The 18,256-nt window shown below is 31.7% G+C and overlaps 4 protein-coding genes across 4 annotated transcripts, besides 9 other annotated features; 2 read left to right on the plus strand and 2 right to left on the minus strand.

Annotated features, from left to right (window-relative positions):
* Nucleotides 1-635: part of a repeat region (Identified by RepeatMasker using a combination of RepBase library and repeat library created with RepeatScout) that runs on past the window's edge.
* Nucleotides 445-1,139: a repeat region (Identified by RepeatMasker using a combination of RepBase library and repeat library created with RepeatScout).
* Nucleotides 1,140-1,348: a repeat region (Identified by RepeatMasker using a combination of RepBase library and repeat library created with RepeatScout).
* A 242-nt stretch (nt 1,349-1,590) lies between these two features.
* Nucleotides 1,591-2,049: a repeat region (Identified by RepeatMasker using a combination of RepBase library and repeat library created with RepeatScout).
* Nucleotides 1,947-7,714: a repeat region (Identified by RepeatMasker using a combination of RepBase library and repeat library created with RepeatScout).
* Nucleotides 7,702-7,802: a repeat region (Identified by RepeatMasker using a combination of RepBase library and repeat library created with RepeatScout).
* Nucleotides 7,802-8,008: a repeat region (Identified by RepeatMasker using a combination of RepBase library and repeat library created with RepeatScout).
* Nucleotides 7,984-8,218: a repeat region (Identified by RepeatMasker using a combination of RepBase library and repeat library created with RepeatScout).
* Nucleotides 8,194-8,379: a repeat region (Identified by RepeatMasker using a combination of RepBase library and repeat library created with RepeatScout).
* Nucleotides 8,380-9,094: 715 nt separating this feature from the next.
* Nucleotides 9,095-9,934, plus strand: UA08_05807 (hypothetical protein; the record flags this gene model as incomplete). The annotated part of the gene is made up of 1 exon (XM_020268118.1): nt 9,095-9,934. The coding sequence occupies one exon, from the start codon at nt 9,095-9,097 to the stop codon at nt 9,932-9,934; it is 840 nt and encodes a 279-aa protein (XP_020119289.1).
* Nucleotides 9,935-11,802: 1,868 nt separating this feature from the next.
* UA08_05808 (hypothetical protein) lies at nt 11,803-13,883 on the minus strand (the record flags this gene model as incomplete). Its single annotated transcript, XM_020268119.1, has 7 exons — nt 11,803-11,942; nt 11,996-12,281; nt 12,355-12,530; nt 12,588-12,856; nt 12,922-13,145; nt 13,222-13,286; nt 13,442-13,883. 7 exons carry the CDS (start codon nt 13,881-13,883, stop codon nt 11,803-11,805), a joined length of 1,602 nt encoding a protein of 533 aa, XP_020119290.1.
* A 1,240-nt stretch (nt 13,884-15,123) lies between these two features.
* UA08_05809 (hypothetical protein) lies at nt 15,124-16,749 on the plus strand (the record flags this gene model as incomplete). The annotated part of the gene is made up of 2 exons (XM_020268120.1): nt 15,124-16,052; nt 16,128-16,749. 2 exons carry the CDS (start codon nt 15,124-15,126, stop codon nt 16,747-16,749), a joined length of 1,551 nt encoding a protein of 516 aa, XP_020119287.1.
* A 414-nt stretch (nt 16,750-17,163) lies between these two features.
* On the minus strand, nt 17,164-17,985 carry UA08_05810 (hypothetical protein; the record flags this gene model as incomplete). The annotated part of the gene is made up of 1 exon (XM_020268121.1): nt 17,164-17,985. One exon carries the CDS (start codon nt 17,983-17,985, stop codon nt 17,164-17,166), a length of 822 nt encoding a protein of 273 aa, XP_020119288.1.
* Nucleotides 17,986-18,256: the final 271 nt, after the last annotated feature.

Consider the following 18,256-nt stretch of genomic DNA (forward strand, 5'->3'; position numbering starts at 1 on the left):
TTCTAATACTTTCTGCACTAGATTCTCTTTCTGTCTTTCCTTTACTAGGATAATCTTCTCTTCTAGGTGATTCTTAAGTATAGCTTATCTGATTGATTTATTCTCTATAACTATAAGATTGGTGTCTTATTCTTATATTAGTGCTTACTCATTCTATCTATTCAACACTTCTTTTGAGGCTAAATCTCTCTCGTTTTTCTTCTTATATATTTTAGTATTATATCTTATTTTTACTTAAATCATTAAATATTCTTTTTAGCTGTGTTAGTATATTTTCTTTGTCTATTTATTTTATCTATTCTACTTAGATTCTTTTATAATTTATTATTTATTCTAGTTATTATTCTTTGTCTTTAATTGACTGTTTTAATTTTTTATTAGAATTAATCTTATTATTAACTATTCTATTAACTTTGCTAGTATTAACTAAAATTAATAAAATTATAGTTGTAACTTATTTTTTTAAACCTAAAATAATTAGTTTCTAGTTCTTTTTTAGCTTTTAATATTTATTTATAAAATAATTTAATTTTTTATAATTAAAATAAGTTTTATCTTTTTTTAGCTTGTCCTTTTCTTTTTTAAATAAGATTATATTTAACTGCATAATTGTATCTCTATTATAATCTTATAATAGATTTTATTATGTTATCTGGTTTATTTCAAATTATAAGAATTCTTTATATTTTTTTTATTATTAAAACTCTTGTTTCTTCTATTTAATCTTAAATAGTTTATTATTAATTTTGACTGCCATCTTAATAAAATTATTAATATCTATTAATTAATTTATCTTAATAAATTCTATCTAAACTTCTTTCTTTAATATATTTTTAAATATAGCAATTTATACTTTATTATTGTATTCTAATAGTGCTATTATCTTTTAGAATTTTGTTGCTAGTTTTTAAGCTAATCTAGTTTATTATAAATATCTTAGTTTTTATTTAATGATATATATTTTATTAATATTTCTAAATAACTATATAAGTTATTTCTTAAAGCTGGTGTAACTTATAAATATTTTAATAGTAATTATATTCTAGTTTTCTTATATTAAATTATAAAAGTTATTTATTATTAGCTATATTTAATTAGCTGTGTTATTAGTAAGATAAGTTATAATAAAAATTATCTTATTATAGTCTTATTTAATCTTGTTGGCCTTTATATATATATTTATATTTACTAAAAATAACTTAAATTTAAAATATATTCTATTAAATTTTATTAACTTAAATAGCTTAACCTTGTTAGTTATTAATAGTAAGCTTAATATTACTTATACTTCTAATTATTTAATATAATTTTTTTATTTAATTTCTTCTTATTTAAATTATTTAAAATATTTCCTAAATTAATTCACCTAATTATCTTTAACTCTTAGCTTATTTTTAAATTGCTATATATATTTAACTATTTAGTTAAATTATTCTTTAAGAGTAGTATAATAAGCTAGTATCTTATCATCCTTATTATAATATGCTGCTACCATATGTTGTTACTGTCTTACTATGGCTTAAACTACTTATTATGATTATTATTCTAAAGCAGATAGACTGTTATTATCTATTATCTTGAATATTTAGGTAAAGACTTTATTTTTTATATTAAGGATCTTGAATTATTAGAAATTTTAGTTAGGTTATTGTTAAGTATAGCTAGAATAGCTATTAATAGGCAAAGTTAATAGGCTTTTAATATATGAAAGTTATAAAGAAATAAATAAAGTCTTAAACAAGATAGAATATCCTAATTAATAGAAGATTGTATATTTAAGTTATCTTAGTTAATTTAAGACGATAGAAGAAAACTAAATATATAGTAAATAAGTGTCTTTATATAGCTTTTCTCTATTATAGCTAATATAGCAATAGCTTTGTTTGCTTTGTTCTGACCAATATAGTTAATATAATGATAGCTCTGCTGACTCTGTTGCCCTAACTCTAAGGTTTCGCAGGTAATCCCTTGTTCCAATGTGCATTAGTCTTGTAGTGACTAACCTGATCTATTGGCTGTGACGTTCTGATTCTCTGACAAAAGAATACTTAATAATTTAAATAAAAATAAAATATAACACTAAAATATATAAGAAGAAAAGTAAGAAAGATTTAGCCTTAAAAGAAATATTAAATAAATAAAATAAATAAGCATTAATATAAAAATAAGATATTAATCTTATAATTATAAGAAATAAACTAATTAAATAAACTATACTTATAAATCACCTAGAAAAGAAGATCATCCTAGTAAAGAAAAGATAGAAAGAAAATCTAATATAAAAAGTATTAAAAAAGATTCTCTTTTAGAAAAGTTATTTTATATTTAACTAATATTATAAAATAATAAATTAAGAATAATAATTTATAAGAACCTATATTAAGAACTAATAAAAAATCCTATTAAGAATAAAAAGAAAATAAAAATATAAAAAAATATTAAAAACTCTTAGAGAGATAACTTATATAATTATATATCTACTAATATAATCTATTAAAAAGAGTCTTAATAGAAATAGAAGAACTATATTAAGAAATATAAGAAATATAGTAAATAGATATATTATATATATTAAAAGTATAGACAAATATATTTATTTCTAATAATAATATATAAGTATATTTTATATAAAAGAAAAATACATTTTTATAATAGATAAAATAAATATATAAGGAATTATTCTTATTATTACTATCTATCTATTAGAGAAAATCTACATTACGAAGTTCACTAGATAATATATTATAATAACTTATATAAACTTTATATTAGATTAAAGATAATATTAGAATAATTTCTAAATACTTTATTCATTATCCTGAAATTAAAACTAGAATATCTATAAGAGTAATTAAAATATTAATATATTTATAAAGAACTAATATATTTTTATTATAATAATCTTACAACAATAAAATATTAAATAAAAAAGTCATATAAATAGCATATAACTAGTATAAAGAAATTTTTTAAATAAAAATAATAATTTTAAGAAAAACATATAATTATAATAGAATTTATTATAATAACTATAAAACTAAAAGCAGTCAGTTAAATAATTATAATATTAATAAAAATTAATAAAAAAAATATAAGAATCTTATTAGATTTAGAAGCAGTTTATAATTATATTAAAGAAGAATTCGCAAAAGAAACTAAAATATTTATTATATAGATAAATAGATAAACAATAATTATTTTAATTAGTAGAGAAATAATTAATCAGAAATATAAGAAATAAATATTAAATATTATTATAAGATTAAAATAATATACTATAATAATTATACTCAACATCATATTAATATTAAGAAAATACTATAATACTATATTTAAAATAATATAATTATATATATAGAACCCAATAATTAACTAGACAAATAGAATAGTAATAATTAATAATATAATATTATAAATAAGAATTATTAAAAAGAAGATTAAAGAAATTATATAGCTATATAAGGAATTAGAATAAAGTCTTAGTATATTATTAAACACTAAAAGATTAGGATAAAAAGTAAATAAATAAAAATAAAAAATAATATTTATTAAAGATATTATATACATTAATAATAGAAATAAAGTAAAAAAAAAGAAGCCATAAAATAATTAAAGAAACCTAAATAATAAAAAAGAAATAAAAATCAAAAATAATAATATAAAAGAAATTAAGATAATCTAACAAACATAAATAATTAAAAAAATAAAAATTACTAAGAAAGCATAAAAGATAAAATTAAAACTAAAAAAATTATATAAAAAGAAACTTATAAAAATACTAGCAAAATTGCCTAAAAAATATTATAAGTTTATTAAACTATTTATAAAAAAAAAATAACAATTATTAATATATAATAAAGAATTTAAAATATAGATTAAACTAAAAGAAGGATTTATACTACTCTTAATTAAATAATATTATAAATTAAGAGACAAACTAGAACTTAAAAATAAATTTATTAATAAGTTTTATAAAGTAATATACATACAACCAGAATATAGAAAAGTATTAGTATGGTTAATATTTATTAATAAAAAGAATATAATTAAGTAAATAATTATTAACTATCAAGTACTAAATAATAGAATAATAAATAATATAAATAAGATATTTTATTAGAAATAAAAAAAAGATCTTTTATAAAAAACAAAGATTATAATAATCTTTAATATTTAATAAAGTTATTATAATCTATAAATGGCTAAAGATAATATTTAAAAAATAGCTTTCCTTATAGATAAAGAATTATTTAAATAAATAATTACACTAATAGATTTAAAAAATCTACTAGCATAATTTATATAATATATAATATACATTTTATAGAAATATTTAAATAAGTTTATTATAGTCTACTTTAATAATATTATTATATACTTATAAAACCTAAAAGAACATAAAAAATATATATAACTAATTATAATAGCACTTATAAATAAAGGATTAATACTTAAAATTAAGAAATATAAATTTAATATTATAACTATTAATTACTTAGAAATAATTTATATACTAGAAGGATTAAAGATTTAATTTAAAAAAAAAAAAAATGCAATACTTGACTAATTTATTCTAATAAATATTAATAAAATATAGCAATTCTTAGATATAATAAGATATATTAAGAGATATTTAAAAAATTATATAGAAGAAATATAACTAATTATAAAATTATTATGAAAAGATTAAGAATTTAATTAGATAAAATAATAATAATAAGTATTTAAGAAAGTTAAGGAATTAATTAAGAAAGCATTAATTCTTATGCTTTATAATCTAGAAAAATTAAATATAATTTAATTAAATATATTAGGATATATATTAAAGATTATTTTAAAATAATTAGAAGATAATAAATAATTATAATCTATTATCTTCTATTTTAGACAATTTACTACTACAGAAAGGAATTATAATATTTATAATAGAGAACTATTTATAATAGTTAAAGTATTTAAGTAATAAAGATATTACTTATCAAGAGTTAAAGAAGAAATAGTTATAAAAAATAATTATTATAATCTAAAATACTTTACAATAATAAAAGAGCTTATTAATAAATAAATTAGATAATTAAAGTACCTATTAAGATTTAAGTTTTAAATTAAACATATTAAAGAAAAAGAAAATATTATTATTAATATATTAAATAGAAAAGCAGATTATATAATTAAAATATAATAGCTATAAATAAATATACTAATAAAAGATAAAGATAGAATTCATTATAATAATAAAGTAATATTAATAATAATAATTATAATAAAAAGCAAAAGTTTTTATAAAAAAATAATAAAAGCTATTAGGAATGATAAAATACTATAAATAGTACTATACAATAACAAAACAGTAATTAAAAATAGATTAGTTATTTAGAGAGAATTAATATTAATATTATTTTTAATAATTATAGAAGTTATTTAAATAAATCATAATTTACTAATAAAAAAATATTATAGAATTAACTAAATAATAGAAAAAATATAATAAACATATTATTTCCTAAGAATAAGAAAATTAATTAAAGACTATATTAAGAAATACAACAGTTATAATTATAATAAATTAATTAATTATTAATTCTATAAAAGAATATAGATTCTAGAAATATTAATAAAAGTATAATAGAAAATTATAATAGATTTTATATAAAGCTTATCAGAGTTAAAAGATTCTATTTTAGAAATTATATATACTAAAGCTATTATTATTATAGATAAATTTATAAAATATATTATCCTAAAACTAATATTAAAAAATTTAATAGCACAATAATACATAATACTAATATTATAAGAAATATTTATAATATTTAAATTATTAAATAAAATTATATCTAATAAAAATAAATTATTTATATCTAAATTTTAATAGATAATTATAAAAAATTATAAAATAAAATATAATCTATTAACTACACATTATTAACAAACTAATAGCTAGACTGAAAGAATAATTTAAGCAGTTAAATAATATCTAAAATATTACTTAGATTAAAATCGAGATAATTAGATAAAATTATTATTAATTACTTAATTTACAATGAATAATATTATAAATATATTAATAAAATAAGTACCACATTTTACTAATTTAGAAAGAATTCTAAAAATAAATTAAGAAAATATTAAACAAGAAGAAATATTTAATAAAATAAATATCTAAATAATATATATATAATTAATATATAGCAATTTATTAAAAGATATTAAATAAGTAAAAATAAGAATAAAAAGATATTATAATAAGAAATATAAGAATATACTAACACTTAAAAAAAAGAAAAGAGTTTACCTTCTATAATAAATACTAGAATTAAAAAATTTTAATATTAAAAGTATAAGATTAAGTAATAAATTTAATACAATTAAATTTAGATTATTTACTATTAAAGAAAAACTTATAAATAATAATTATAAACTCTAGCTACTAATAAGAATATAAATACACTTAATATTTTATATCTTATTATTAGAATTAATTATTAACTTAATAAATAAAAATAAAGCAGCAGATAATAAAGAATATAAAGTTAAAAGAATATTATAATATAAATTAGAAAAAGAATATATCTACTATCTTATAAAATAGAAAGAATATAGACCTAAAGAAGATATATAGAAACTTATTAAATATTTAAATTGCCTTGAGAGGATTTAAGAATAAAGATAGAGATATAATTAAAAAAAAAATAGAAGAATTAAAGTTGGTATTAAGAATAAGATTATTATTTTATAAAGTAAAAATAATAACTAGAAGCTTTTTAACCTCTTATTATTTTTTTACTTATTTTATTTTTACTTTTTTTTCTATTTTTTTTAATCTTTCTAACTCTTTAATATTTTTTATATTCTTTTAGAGGAATTCTCTAGTCTATTTTTTTAATAGTTTTTACTATTTCTATAAGTAAAGAATCTTAATTAAAGCCTATTTTTTTTCTTCTTAAAAATGCTCTTAAGCCTTAGAAAGATGCTTTCATGCTATCTTAGATATAAATATATTGATGTAGTAACAGTTATTTATACAAATACACTTATTATAATATTTAGAGAATTTTATTTTAATATAAGTCTTTTCTAGATTATTGTACTAATTATATAGAAAATAATAAATAATATTAAATTGTTTAATATATAAGAAAAGAGAGTTTCTTAAGATTATTTTCTTTAAAGATATAATTAATGCGAAATTATAAGATTATATATTTAGAATAATTAAGAAGTTAGAATTAGTTATTTATACTTCAGAAGATATAAACTATTTATTAAATTATTAAGATATTAGCTTTTAGAGGAGGGGATTATTAAAGAATCAGAACATTATAGCTAATAAATCAGGTTAATCACTATAGGACTAATACATATTGAAATAAAGGATTATCTATAAAGTTTTAGAATTAGGGTATTAGAGAAATTAGAGGATTTTTATAATAGCTATGATCTATATATTAAAGAAATCAGAGGATTTTTATAATAGCTATGATAGAGAAAAGCTATATAAAAATATTTATTTACTATATATTTAATTTTCTTTTATTATCTTGAATTAACTGAGATAACTTAAATATATAATCTTCTATTAATTAGGATATTCTATCTTATTTAAGACTTTATTTGTTTTATTACAACTTTCGTATACCAGAAGCCTATTAACTTCGCCCGTTAATAGCTATCCTAGCTATACTCGACGGTAATCCAACCGAAGTTTCCGACAGAAATAAATATCTAAGCAATATATATATAATTAATGTATAGCAATTTATTAAAAGATATTAAATAAGTAAAAATAAGAATAAAGAGATTCTAATTAATTTTTTAACTTTCTTAAATGCTTATTATTATTATTTTATCTAATTAAATTCTTAATCTTTTAATAGTAGTTTTATGATTAGTTATATTATTTTTATATAGTTCTTTAAATATTTTCTGATATATTCTATTATATCTAAAAATTACTATATTTTATTGATATTTATTAGGATAAATTAATTAAGAAGATTATATATTTAAGTTATTATAATTAAGAAATACTTAATATAATTAATTTAAGATAATAGAAAAAAATTAAATATATAATAAATAAGTATTCTTATATAGTTTTTTCTTTATTATTATTATTATAAAAATCCTCTAATTTTTCTAATTCTTAGATTATAGCTATTATAGAAATCCTTTAATTTCTCTAATCTTCAGATTATAATTATTATAGAAATCTTCTAATTTCTCTAATCCTTAGATTATAATTATTATAGAAATCCTCTGATTTCTCTAATACCCTAATCTTAAGGTTTCACGGATAATCCTTTGTTCCATCGTGTATTAACTCCCGTAGGGACTAATCCAATCCATTGGCTGTGACGTTCTGATTCTCTGACAGAAATACGTTACTTATAGACAACGTGGGACGGGAAAAGACCAATTCACAGCTGACAAAATAAATCTACCTAGAAGATGCCAGGCCCGTTGTGTATTGGTTACTTCTTCTGGGAATCTGTATTCCATCCACGTTGACTCTCGGTCAACCTTTATTGTATAAAAGCACGCTCGATTATTGAATATAGATCCGAGAAGTCATTCTACCAGAGATCGAGGGCCCTCTCCCTGGTGGTGCCAGTATTTGATTATGCGCAAGGAAATCAGAGGCACTAGTCCCAACACCGTAGATTTGGAGGCTATGAGTCAGTATTCCTAGATAGTCAAGGAGAAGTTTATCATCTTGCATATATTGTCGATGCGTCGAGGAACGAATGTCATGATCAATCAAGTTTTTGTCCGATTTTGAACGCGTCTGAGATGGTAGTTGAATGCATGCCTACAACGTAATATACCTGACCAATTATGTTATAGATCATAGCTACGTATATATAAATGGTCTCTTCTTTCCTAACCAACCATTCTGATTTGGTAGATTAGGGCTAACCCGCTGATGCTGGAGCATCGGTATACTTCCGCTGTCATTGTGTGCAAAGTTTACTCCTCTCGTGTGTCATGATTACTACACCAACATCCATAAAATAAAATGGACTGAGTGTTTACAGGATTCAGAACTCGGACATTCTTTATTTGGTCTAGAGTCATTTTTGTTGTACGAAACATGTCGGAATCTGGAAAGCACCACCTGCTACTTGGTGTGCCTTCCTCGACAAAAGAATATGCGTACCTGCCAAACTGCTTTAGAAATGTCTACCAAAAACACTGGGACATGCTGGAAAAAGACAAGACGAGTGAAGAGTCGCCATACATAATCTTCACAGGTGTTGATAACGAGACATTTTCCCGAGACTTCGAAGAAGGAGGCAATCACTGCGACACGTATATACCATCTTTGGGTCTGGTACTGGTTGATATGATCACTCCACAGCATGAGCGTGCCCATAGGCAGCTGGACAAGATAATACAATGGCACATAAACGAGTTTGCGAACGGAATCGATGACGGACTTCAATACACTGGGCAAGCAAGTCGCACGTCCGAAGATCGCGAAAAAAGACCCGACACGTCCTACCAACCAGTATACCTTCCTTCTGGAAGATCTGACAAATGGCCATCGCTTGTCATCGAAGCCGGGTGGTCGGAAACAAGAGCAAAGCTGGAACATGATGCCCGTTGGTGGATTGGCGCATCAAAAGGGGACGTTAAGGGCGTTATAACGGCAGCAGTACAGCAAGGATCACGGTCAATTATACTTGAGTACTGGCATTCCGTCCTAAGCCCATTGCGAAGCGACCCGGACAAAAGAGTCATTAAATTGACCCATCGTACGACAATATCCCAGGGAAACAAAAACAGTCCTATACAGGTCTCCAATGTGCCGTTCATAATACCCTTTGAGGACATGTTTCTACGCGGTGCTGACGCCAATACGAAAGAATATGACATAGTTATCTCAAGGGAGGAGTTGGAACTGTATGCGATTCGTGTTTGGAAGGATTAGGACTGTCGTACCTGTCTCTCTTCTATGTACAGATGAGAGACATGTGTTTAAGTATTTTGCTGGTATAGATATAAATCTCACGTTCGCTCCCGTACTATATTGGGACAAAGGACTTGGAAATGACACTTCGTAAGTTGAGGGAGAGGTAGCTCTAGACGAAATGAATAGCGGCGACTGCTAATTGTCCACAGCACCAACACCAGATAGTCACAAAATCTAACCTTGAAGCTCGACTCGTTGCCCCAGCTTACCGAGTAAATGACTAAGTGCTTGTCATCTTTAATCCGATCTTGATCCATTTTCTCCTCAATGGAACGGAAGTCGTAGATATAAACAGAGAAAATCTTGCTTTCTTTTTCCCTCCCCATTATCTTTCGGTGTCCTGTTTGTTGTGGTTGGGGTTTACTGTCTCTTCCTGTTTGATCTTCCGGTAGTCTATTTTTTGCCTTCCTGTATCTTCTGTGTTCGACGTTGCTGTTCAGCATCGAGATTTCTGTCTGTAAAGTCACCACCACGAAATCTCGCAACTAATCTATAATTGTAATGGATTCCATAGGTGCTTTCTAGCCATTATTCAGCATTCTCCTCACCTTGAATGACAACTGAGTTCCTGGATCTGTATCTAGAGTCGGAGAAAGTTTGCATTTCAACCAAAAATGTGCCTAGTGTCGACATAATCTTTCTAAAAGTAAAAGTAAGAATATACATGGGTGGCCAACAGCGTAAGCGTTCCCCCCTCAGTGCCTGGATAATGGTGACTATCAAGTAGATATTCACAGCGCGTTGCTAACTTTCGTTGCTCCCCTCGACTTGTGCTTGTTTTCTAAAACATTGACATCGTCTTCTGCTCTCAATCAGCTCATCTTCTCATGGCCATCCATGTCTTGCTCTCCGCCTGCTTCTGTGTGAACTCCGGCTTCGGCTCGAGGGCCTGAGGGATAATTCTATACTTCTTTCCAATAAACTTTGTATAATTTATCCATCCCTTTTTGGTGTGCAGGAAAAATCGCGGTTTTCCTCGTACTACGATATTGAGAGTTGCGCGTTTCGTACCCAGTGGGAATACTTGCGGAACCCCTAGGTAGAGTGCACAAGAGTAAGAATAGCCCTCATGCCAAAGTCCATCCCAGTCTCTCCCACTCCTTGATCTGACCATCTTCTTTAATTCCTCTCATTTCTAACCAAGCTTGTAGCTCGGAGTTCGGATTACTAACCTAGCAAATTGTTAGTCTACGATATATACGAGACCAGGGGCATAGTCCAGACAAAAGAACTTTTACAGGATCAGATTTTCTAGCAATATGTATACACTCCTTCAGGGATTTCTCTTAGATGCCTCTCCAGACAGGGGTTTCGATCACTTTACTTAAAGTGTGAGGCGGTAAAATATAGGAGAATAGAGATCTTTCAAGTGCAGTGGCCCGTGTCCCGAAATATTTCGCTGGTTCTGGCTGTGACATGATAATGATGGTATATTTATATACTAGCATTAGTTACTTACACTGTTCCCTAGAAGGAATTTGGTACTAAGCACAAAGAAAGAATCTATATTAACGACTGGATTTTGCTAGATAAGAACGCGGAGGTAGTAAGAATGAGTAGTAGAATATATTCTGAACAGACCACTAGAAGAAAATCATTAATATATGTTTTTTCTACTAGTTTTTATTTTCTTTTAGCATCTCGCTTTTATTACAATTCATAACTGGATAATAAGTAAGATATTGGAATAAACAAGCCCAATTATAGTCTAAGTACTACAGAGTAGCAGGCTCAAGGTAAGACTAAATACTACCGCAAGTCATACTTTTTAGATCACATTTTGAATATTTGGACTACGATTGTACTTTTCTACAAGAGGAGGATTATTACAGTCTCGAGGACGCGGCATTTGCAAGACGAAGGCTTTGCTCCACCACCTTTGCCACAGCAATACATTTCTCTTCCTGTAATTTCGGAGTCACAATCTGTACACCAACAGGCATTCCGTGCACGAGATCAATATCAACTGCAACAAAAGTTAGTCATACATAGGAAGAAAATGTTGGGGGAGGGTTATACATTGCTTATGGTTGAATTCGTCACTCTTATTCCGTGGTCGATGATCTCGCCAATCTTGACTGCCTCGACCATCTTTTTGCTTGTCTGCTTTTGTTACCGGAATGGCAAGAGACGGATAGTCTACCAGATTCCATATTGACGTGTATCCCACATATTGGTGACTCTTCACCCACGTCCCCGGCTGATAGCTCACCCAGGGCGTGATAGGCATGATAATGGCATCCAGTTTAGAAGCTGTCCAGCGGCGGAGATAATCAATTTCGTATGCATATTTATCCGAGTTGAGCTATACACTGTCAGAATTCTCTCAGATAGCGGTGCAATACTACGGACTAAAGAGAAGGGGGAAGAAGACACACCTGATGCGTTTGTGCCGTAGTCAGTAGGTTTTCTGGTTTGCCCACGAGCATACCCTCGATCAGGGGCTCTCCGCTAAGGTCGCAGAGTCTTTGGCATCCTTGGCCGCCGTCGGCTAGAATCGCTTTTTCCCAGATATCATAGGCATGCGAATGTGTGGAAGCGTCCCACTCAACCACTATCATACAAGATATTAGCATCCCTAGCGAACAATCCCAACGGGCCAGAACCCTACCCTCGTGACCAGCAGCTTTCAGCGCATCAACAACTTCTCTTACAGCTCGAGCAACCGGGGGCTGCACCTTGACAACCCCGTCATCAATGATATAACCAATTTTCAGGCGTTTGGTTGTCGTGCAAAGCTCTGTTCTCCATGGAATTGGGGTGACATGGGGATCAATCTCCCACGGTTTCGCTGCAGGCAACGCCTCCATGTATTTTTCCACGGTCGCCAAATTTCTCGACATGGGACCGGCAACGGAGCGTATAATATCTTGTCGGGGCCTAGACATGTCGCATTAGCTGGATCTCTGAGCCTACGTGTGTGTATGCTGTGCGGGTGTTCTAACCCATTGCGCTCGTACGGCTGTCTGCCTGTGCTCGGCGATAGTCCATATAATCCACATAGATTAGCTGGGATGCGGATGGAGCCGCCAATATCAGTTCCAATGCCGAGTATACTGCCTTTACCACTGACAAGCGAGCTCTCTCCACCTGAACTGCCGCCGGAAATGAAGTTGCGATTTAGTGATGAGACACACTGGCCAAACACGTGGTTGTACGAGTCGGACATCTGATTACACACCAAGGTATAAGTAAGAGACTCGATATCTCATGCCGGCAGAGAACATGTTTATTCATGCACGCACCATCATTGATTGTGGAACGTTAGTTTTGACATATAAAACAGCGCCCAATCGGCGCAATGTCATGGCTGCATTTCCATCATGCAGTGCAGGTTTATTTGTGAGCCCTACCCAACCTGCATATATCTAACTGTCAGTTGCTGTATCTAAAGGTCTATATATGAAAAGACAAATTTCAGTCTGAGAATGGCTTTTCTGGCCTTGAAGGCCTCAGTAAACTCACCAATGCAGGTGTCTACACCTTCTACACCGAACAAGTCCTTGATGGAAACTGGCAAGCCATGCAACGGTCCCACTGTCCTGCCAGTGCGCTGCAGATGGTCATCCAGTAGCTTCGCACGAGCAAAAGCATCTTCAAAGAAGATCTCTGTACAACATGTGGTCAACTGGTGAAGTAATGCGGCTCTTTTTGCAAAGGCCTTGGTGACTTCGAGAGACGATAGCTCGCGTCTCGCTAGTTTACCGAGTAGTATATTGACATCAGAGATCTCGGTGATGGCAAGTTCTTGCGGCGTCAGTAACTTGTTGCTGCTGCTTCGGATATAAGCCTCTGCATCCGGAACGGCATCAACTGAAGGGATCGACTCCAGACGCCATTCTGGGGGGATCAGAGAGACCTGAATGGAGCGTTTGAGGCGGGCGCGGTCGAGGTATGAGGCGGACATGGTCTATGAATATATACACAAATAAATCTTATATAGTAATGTATTGAACTATCCTCGTTGGGTCTCGGCAGAAAAGGACAGAGAGAGAAAAAAAGAAAAGAAAAGAAGAGAAGGAAAAAAAGAAATTACCGGGCCTATATGATAGTGCAGGACTGAGCAATAATCAGGCGGCCGTAAATTAGAGCAGATCCATAGATAACTAGTGATGAGACTACTAATTAGTAAATACATTAGTACAGTCAACACAACCTCACGACACTCCTCTGTAGGCTTGATAACCGGAATAATAACCATGCCCACATGTTATGATAAGGATACATGTAAGTAAATGGCAATAATGAGTAAACGCCGAGTGATAGTTGACTACTTGCGCAAGCTAAACCTGACATGAAGTACAAGAACAAGAGTAGGTAGCCTTCCCCATGCGGCAATCGATCTCTTTGCTGCGAGGAACGGCACGGCACGGAGTTAGTGTACAATGTACACCATCAATTTTGGAATTTACACTTTCTCCAATCCACATATCAAGTATAATCTGGACCTCGATGCTCAACAAACAATTGCAATTCAATTTCGGTCTACAGCATCAGCAATCCGGCGATAGATAAGCGCGTGTTCGGCGTCTTTGATTTGCTCGCAAAAAACTGCAAATCTCCGTGCGAATTTCCAACTCTCTTCGTGTTATCGCTTCACGATGCTCTTTTCTTTTTTCAAAAGACGACGCTTGTGACTGACTGACCGGACTTGAACGAGAAAGGGCCTATTCAGACGTTGGACGCTGCTCTGTGCATGCATCTGAGAATGATTCAAAGCAAACAGAGACAGACCCTTTGCTTTCGCAATGCCGTTCTCTCTCTCTATATCGTTCAAACATCATGGTTTATCTATCTTATCACTCATGGAATCAATAGATAGCCTTCCGTATTGGGACATAGTCTGACGGTAAGTAGTAACAACTGTTATCATGATACCTAGATGCCGAGACGAGCCGATATCTGCGCCGAGTAGCAACGATCACACTGATAAGTACTCTCTATTCACTGATAACAAACAGTGCCCAGCTAGTTTCCACGAGTCTACACGATGCAAACAAGAACAAGGATACAATGACTTATAAAGCCCCGCTCGTTCGCCCCTGTAATGTTGCGGCCGCTGATATTTACATGAAGTGTGCCCATGTCGAGGCAATCCACCAACCACTCATCACTCCTCTCTCTCTCTCCATCTCTCTCTCAGCGCCATGTCCGGAAAAGCGCTTCCTCCGACTGAGGAGATCCTACCACCAGGCACCGTCCGCTTAGTAGAAACGCAGTCGGAGGGCATCATTCTCATGCCCAAGCCCTCGGCTGATCCAGATGACCCGCTCAACTGGTCGCGGAGACGCAAATGGCTAAACGTGGGCTTGGTGCTATTCTATGTGTTTTCTACAGGTATTGGCGGCACCTCCGTCTACTCGGTCCTGACCCCAATCTCCGAGGACACTGGCATCACCATCAGCCAGTTAAATACTGGCACGGGCTTTCTCTTCCTAATGGCCGGGTGGACCAATCTGATCTGGCAGCCCCTGGCTTTTACATTTGGCCGTCGGCCAGTGATTCTATTGAGCCTGCTAGGTTGTGTTGCCATCTCGGAATGGACAGCATGGATTGGCAGCTATTCGCCCTGGGCTGCAGCGCGGTGCTTGTATGGACTGGCGTGTGCTCCAGTAGAGGTGCTGCCAGAGATCTGTATTCCTGACGTGTTTTTTGCGCACGAACGTGGCACATATATTGGATGGTATATGCTGGTTTTATGCGCAAGTAATTTTATCGCCCCGCTGATTGCTGGCTTCATGAATGATACCTATGGCTGGCATTGGGTGCAGCACTGGTCCGCACTCATTTTGGCCTTGAATTTCGTCCTGGCCTTCTTTTTCTATGAAGAGTCAATGTACACGCGAGACAATGTCGAAGCCGAAGTCATCGACGACATATCATCACCACGGCCAGTTGATCCGCAATATCTAGCTGGTACGGGGAAGCGAACGTTTTTGCAAAAGATGAAGCTGTGGTCGTACAACCAAGTGTCACTAGCCCAGGCCTTCCGCATGGCGTACCGGCCAATTCTTATTTTCTTCCAGTTCCCAAACATCATGTGGGCTGGCTTCACATATGGATTTGCACTTGCATGGTAAGTTTTTAAAAAGAAATAAAAAAGCAAAAAATGTACTGGCAGGCCAATGTTTTCATGCTAAACCCATAACAGGTACAACGTCTACAATGCAACCACATCATCCATTCTCTCTGCAGCCCCATACAACTTCTCTGCGGCCACTGTCGGCCTGTCATATGTCGCACCTCTAATTGGCACACTCTTTGCCGGTGTTATATCTGGTCCGGTTGCTGACTGGTTGACTTTGAAGCTGGCACGGCGCTCCAAGGGTCTCCGCGAACCCGAGCAGCGTCTCTGGGGACTTATCATTTATTGTATTCTGATGCCAGCAGGTCTTCTGATTTGGGGTTTAGGCGCATACTACCAGTTGAGCTGGGGAGTTCTGTTGTTTGGCAGTATCCTATGCGGCTATTGCAATGTTACAGGGGGCAGTTATGCTCTTGCATATGCAGTCGACTGTTTTAAAGAATTATCAGGCGAGACTATTGTCTCTGTTATTCTGTGTCGAAACACACTCAGCTTTGCGTTTAACTATGCAATTACCCCCTGGATTGATGCACAGGGTTTACTGAAAACTTTTGTGGCTATTGCCGTGTTATCTTGTGGCTTTGGACTCAGCTTTTTGCTCATGGAGTGGAAAGGGAAGACGTTTAGGGCAAACTGTGCCGAGAGGTACTGGAGATATGTCAATACACAGGTTGTGAAACATGGCTGATCATACAAGACATCCGTTCGTGTATGATGCTTATATATAAGGGTTGATTGCCATGTCTGTCCTTGGTTGGTCCTCAGTTACCTAGACATTGATGGGGTTATACCTTAGTTATCAGAACAATCTTACAATCTAATATTATCTCTATTTAAATTGCCTGAGTCCTGTGTAAAAAGGGTAGCAAGAGTAATTAGCATTATTAGGATTTACATGTCCGGGTTGCAACAAGCGGCTCTTCGGTGCAACTACGTAACTAGCAGCTTCTGCTGTTACAAATATGAATCAAAATTTGAATTTATTAAAAATACACAGATATATAAATCAAAGGCTAGGCATATAATAGAAAAGTATAGACACACATTTCTACATGTGTGAACACCGTGCACAGGATTTGACGCATTCAATGCATTATATCCATCAGTAACACAACTCCCAGCTATCGCCTCCATCAAATTTATCGCCGATCCATGTTGGGTACTCGGTGTGATCATCCTGATAATGTGTAGCCCTGATAAACCCGCCTCCCAGGAGTTTTCCGAAAGGAAATGTTTTATGCTCTGCTCCGGCCTCAAGTACCTTCAAGAGACCATTCGAGCTATCGATGTTGATAGGGAGAGACTTAAGCCCATCCTTCGACCATTCTATCAGCTCGAGGAAAACTTCATCGTCGAAGATCATCACCGTCTCACTATCAGAATTTCCTTTAATTGCGATTCGGAACCTTGATTTACGGCAGGTAGATAGCTCAATGGATTCCTCTCCTGGAAACGCTGTGCGCTTGGCCCAGTAGCGTTGGGGTTGGCTCTTGTCACGAATAGAGAAGACTCCACCTGTAATGTGATCCGGCATATCCAAGTGAGGAATTGGAGGAACATTGGTATCATTCTGGTTATAGCTACCCCGATAGTCGATACTGATGCGGCCCCGAAGACGATCCTTGTATTCGTCTTTGATTGGAGCTAAGCCGTTGCTTATCTCGTTGATTGCCTCTTTGAGTGCATCCATGAGAGGGATGTAATTGCCATCATAGCGGTTCCAGATCCACACTTGAGGCGAGGCCCTTTTGAAGATATACATTTTGGATTTGGCGAATTGTGGCCCGTACTGCTTGAGGATGCGGAAAAGGAGGTCTGCAGTTTCGCGGTTCGGCGTGTAGATGAGGTTACGATAATAAGGGGTTCCTGTTTGTGTATCTTGCCACAGGTTGGACCAACTTAGAGCAAGAATAGTATATACCATGATTAAGTATTTCAAGATGAGCTGAATGAAGACAATTCTGAGATTAGCTGGACGAGGCCGAGACTAGGCTGGATAGTCTCTATCAGATTCTGTCTGGTATGGTTTGTATAGAATCACCATATACAATCCGTGAAAGCATTGGCTAGTTTCAACTTGAAAACACTCGAACTTTTTGAGGGAGTTTCGTCACGTCTTTTGGACGTAGTGGACCACAGCTGCTAGACAGAACAAGTCTCCGCGTGGGATAGTCTGTTGGAATTAAATGTGCATT

Source organism: Talaromyces atroroseus (assembly GCF_001907595.1).
Source record: "Talaromyces atroroseus strain IBT 11181 chromosome Unknown scaffold_7, whole genome shotgun sequence".
NCBI lineage: Eukaryota > Fungi > Ascomycota > Eurotiomycetes > Eurotiales > Trichocomaceae > Talaromyces > Talaromyces atroroseus.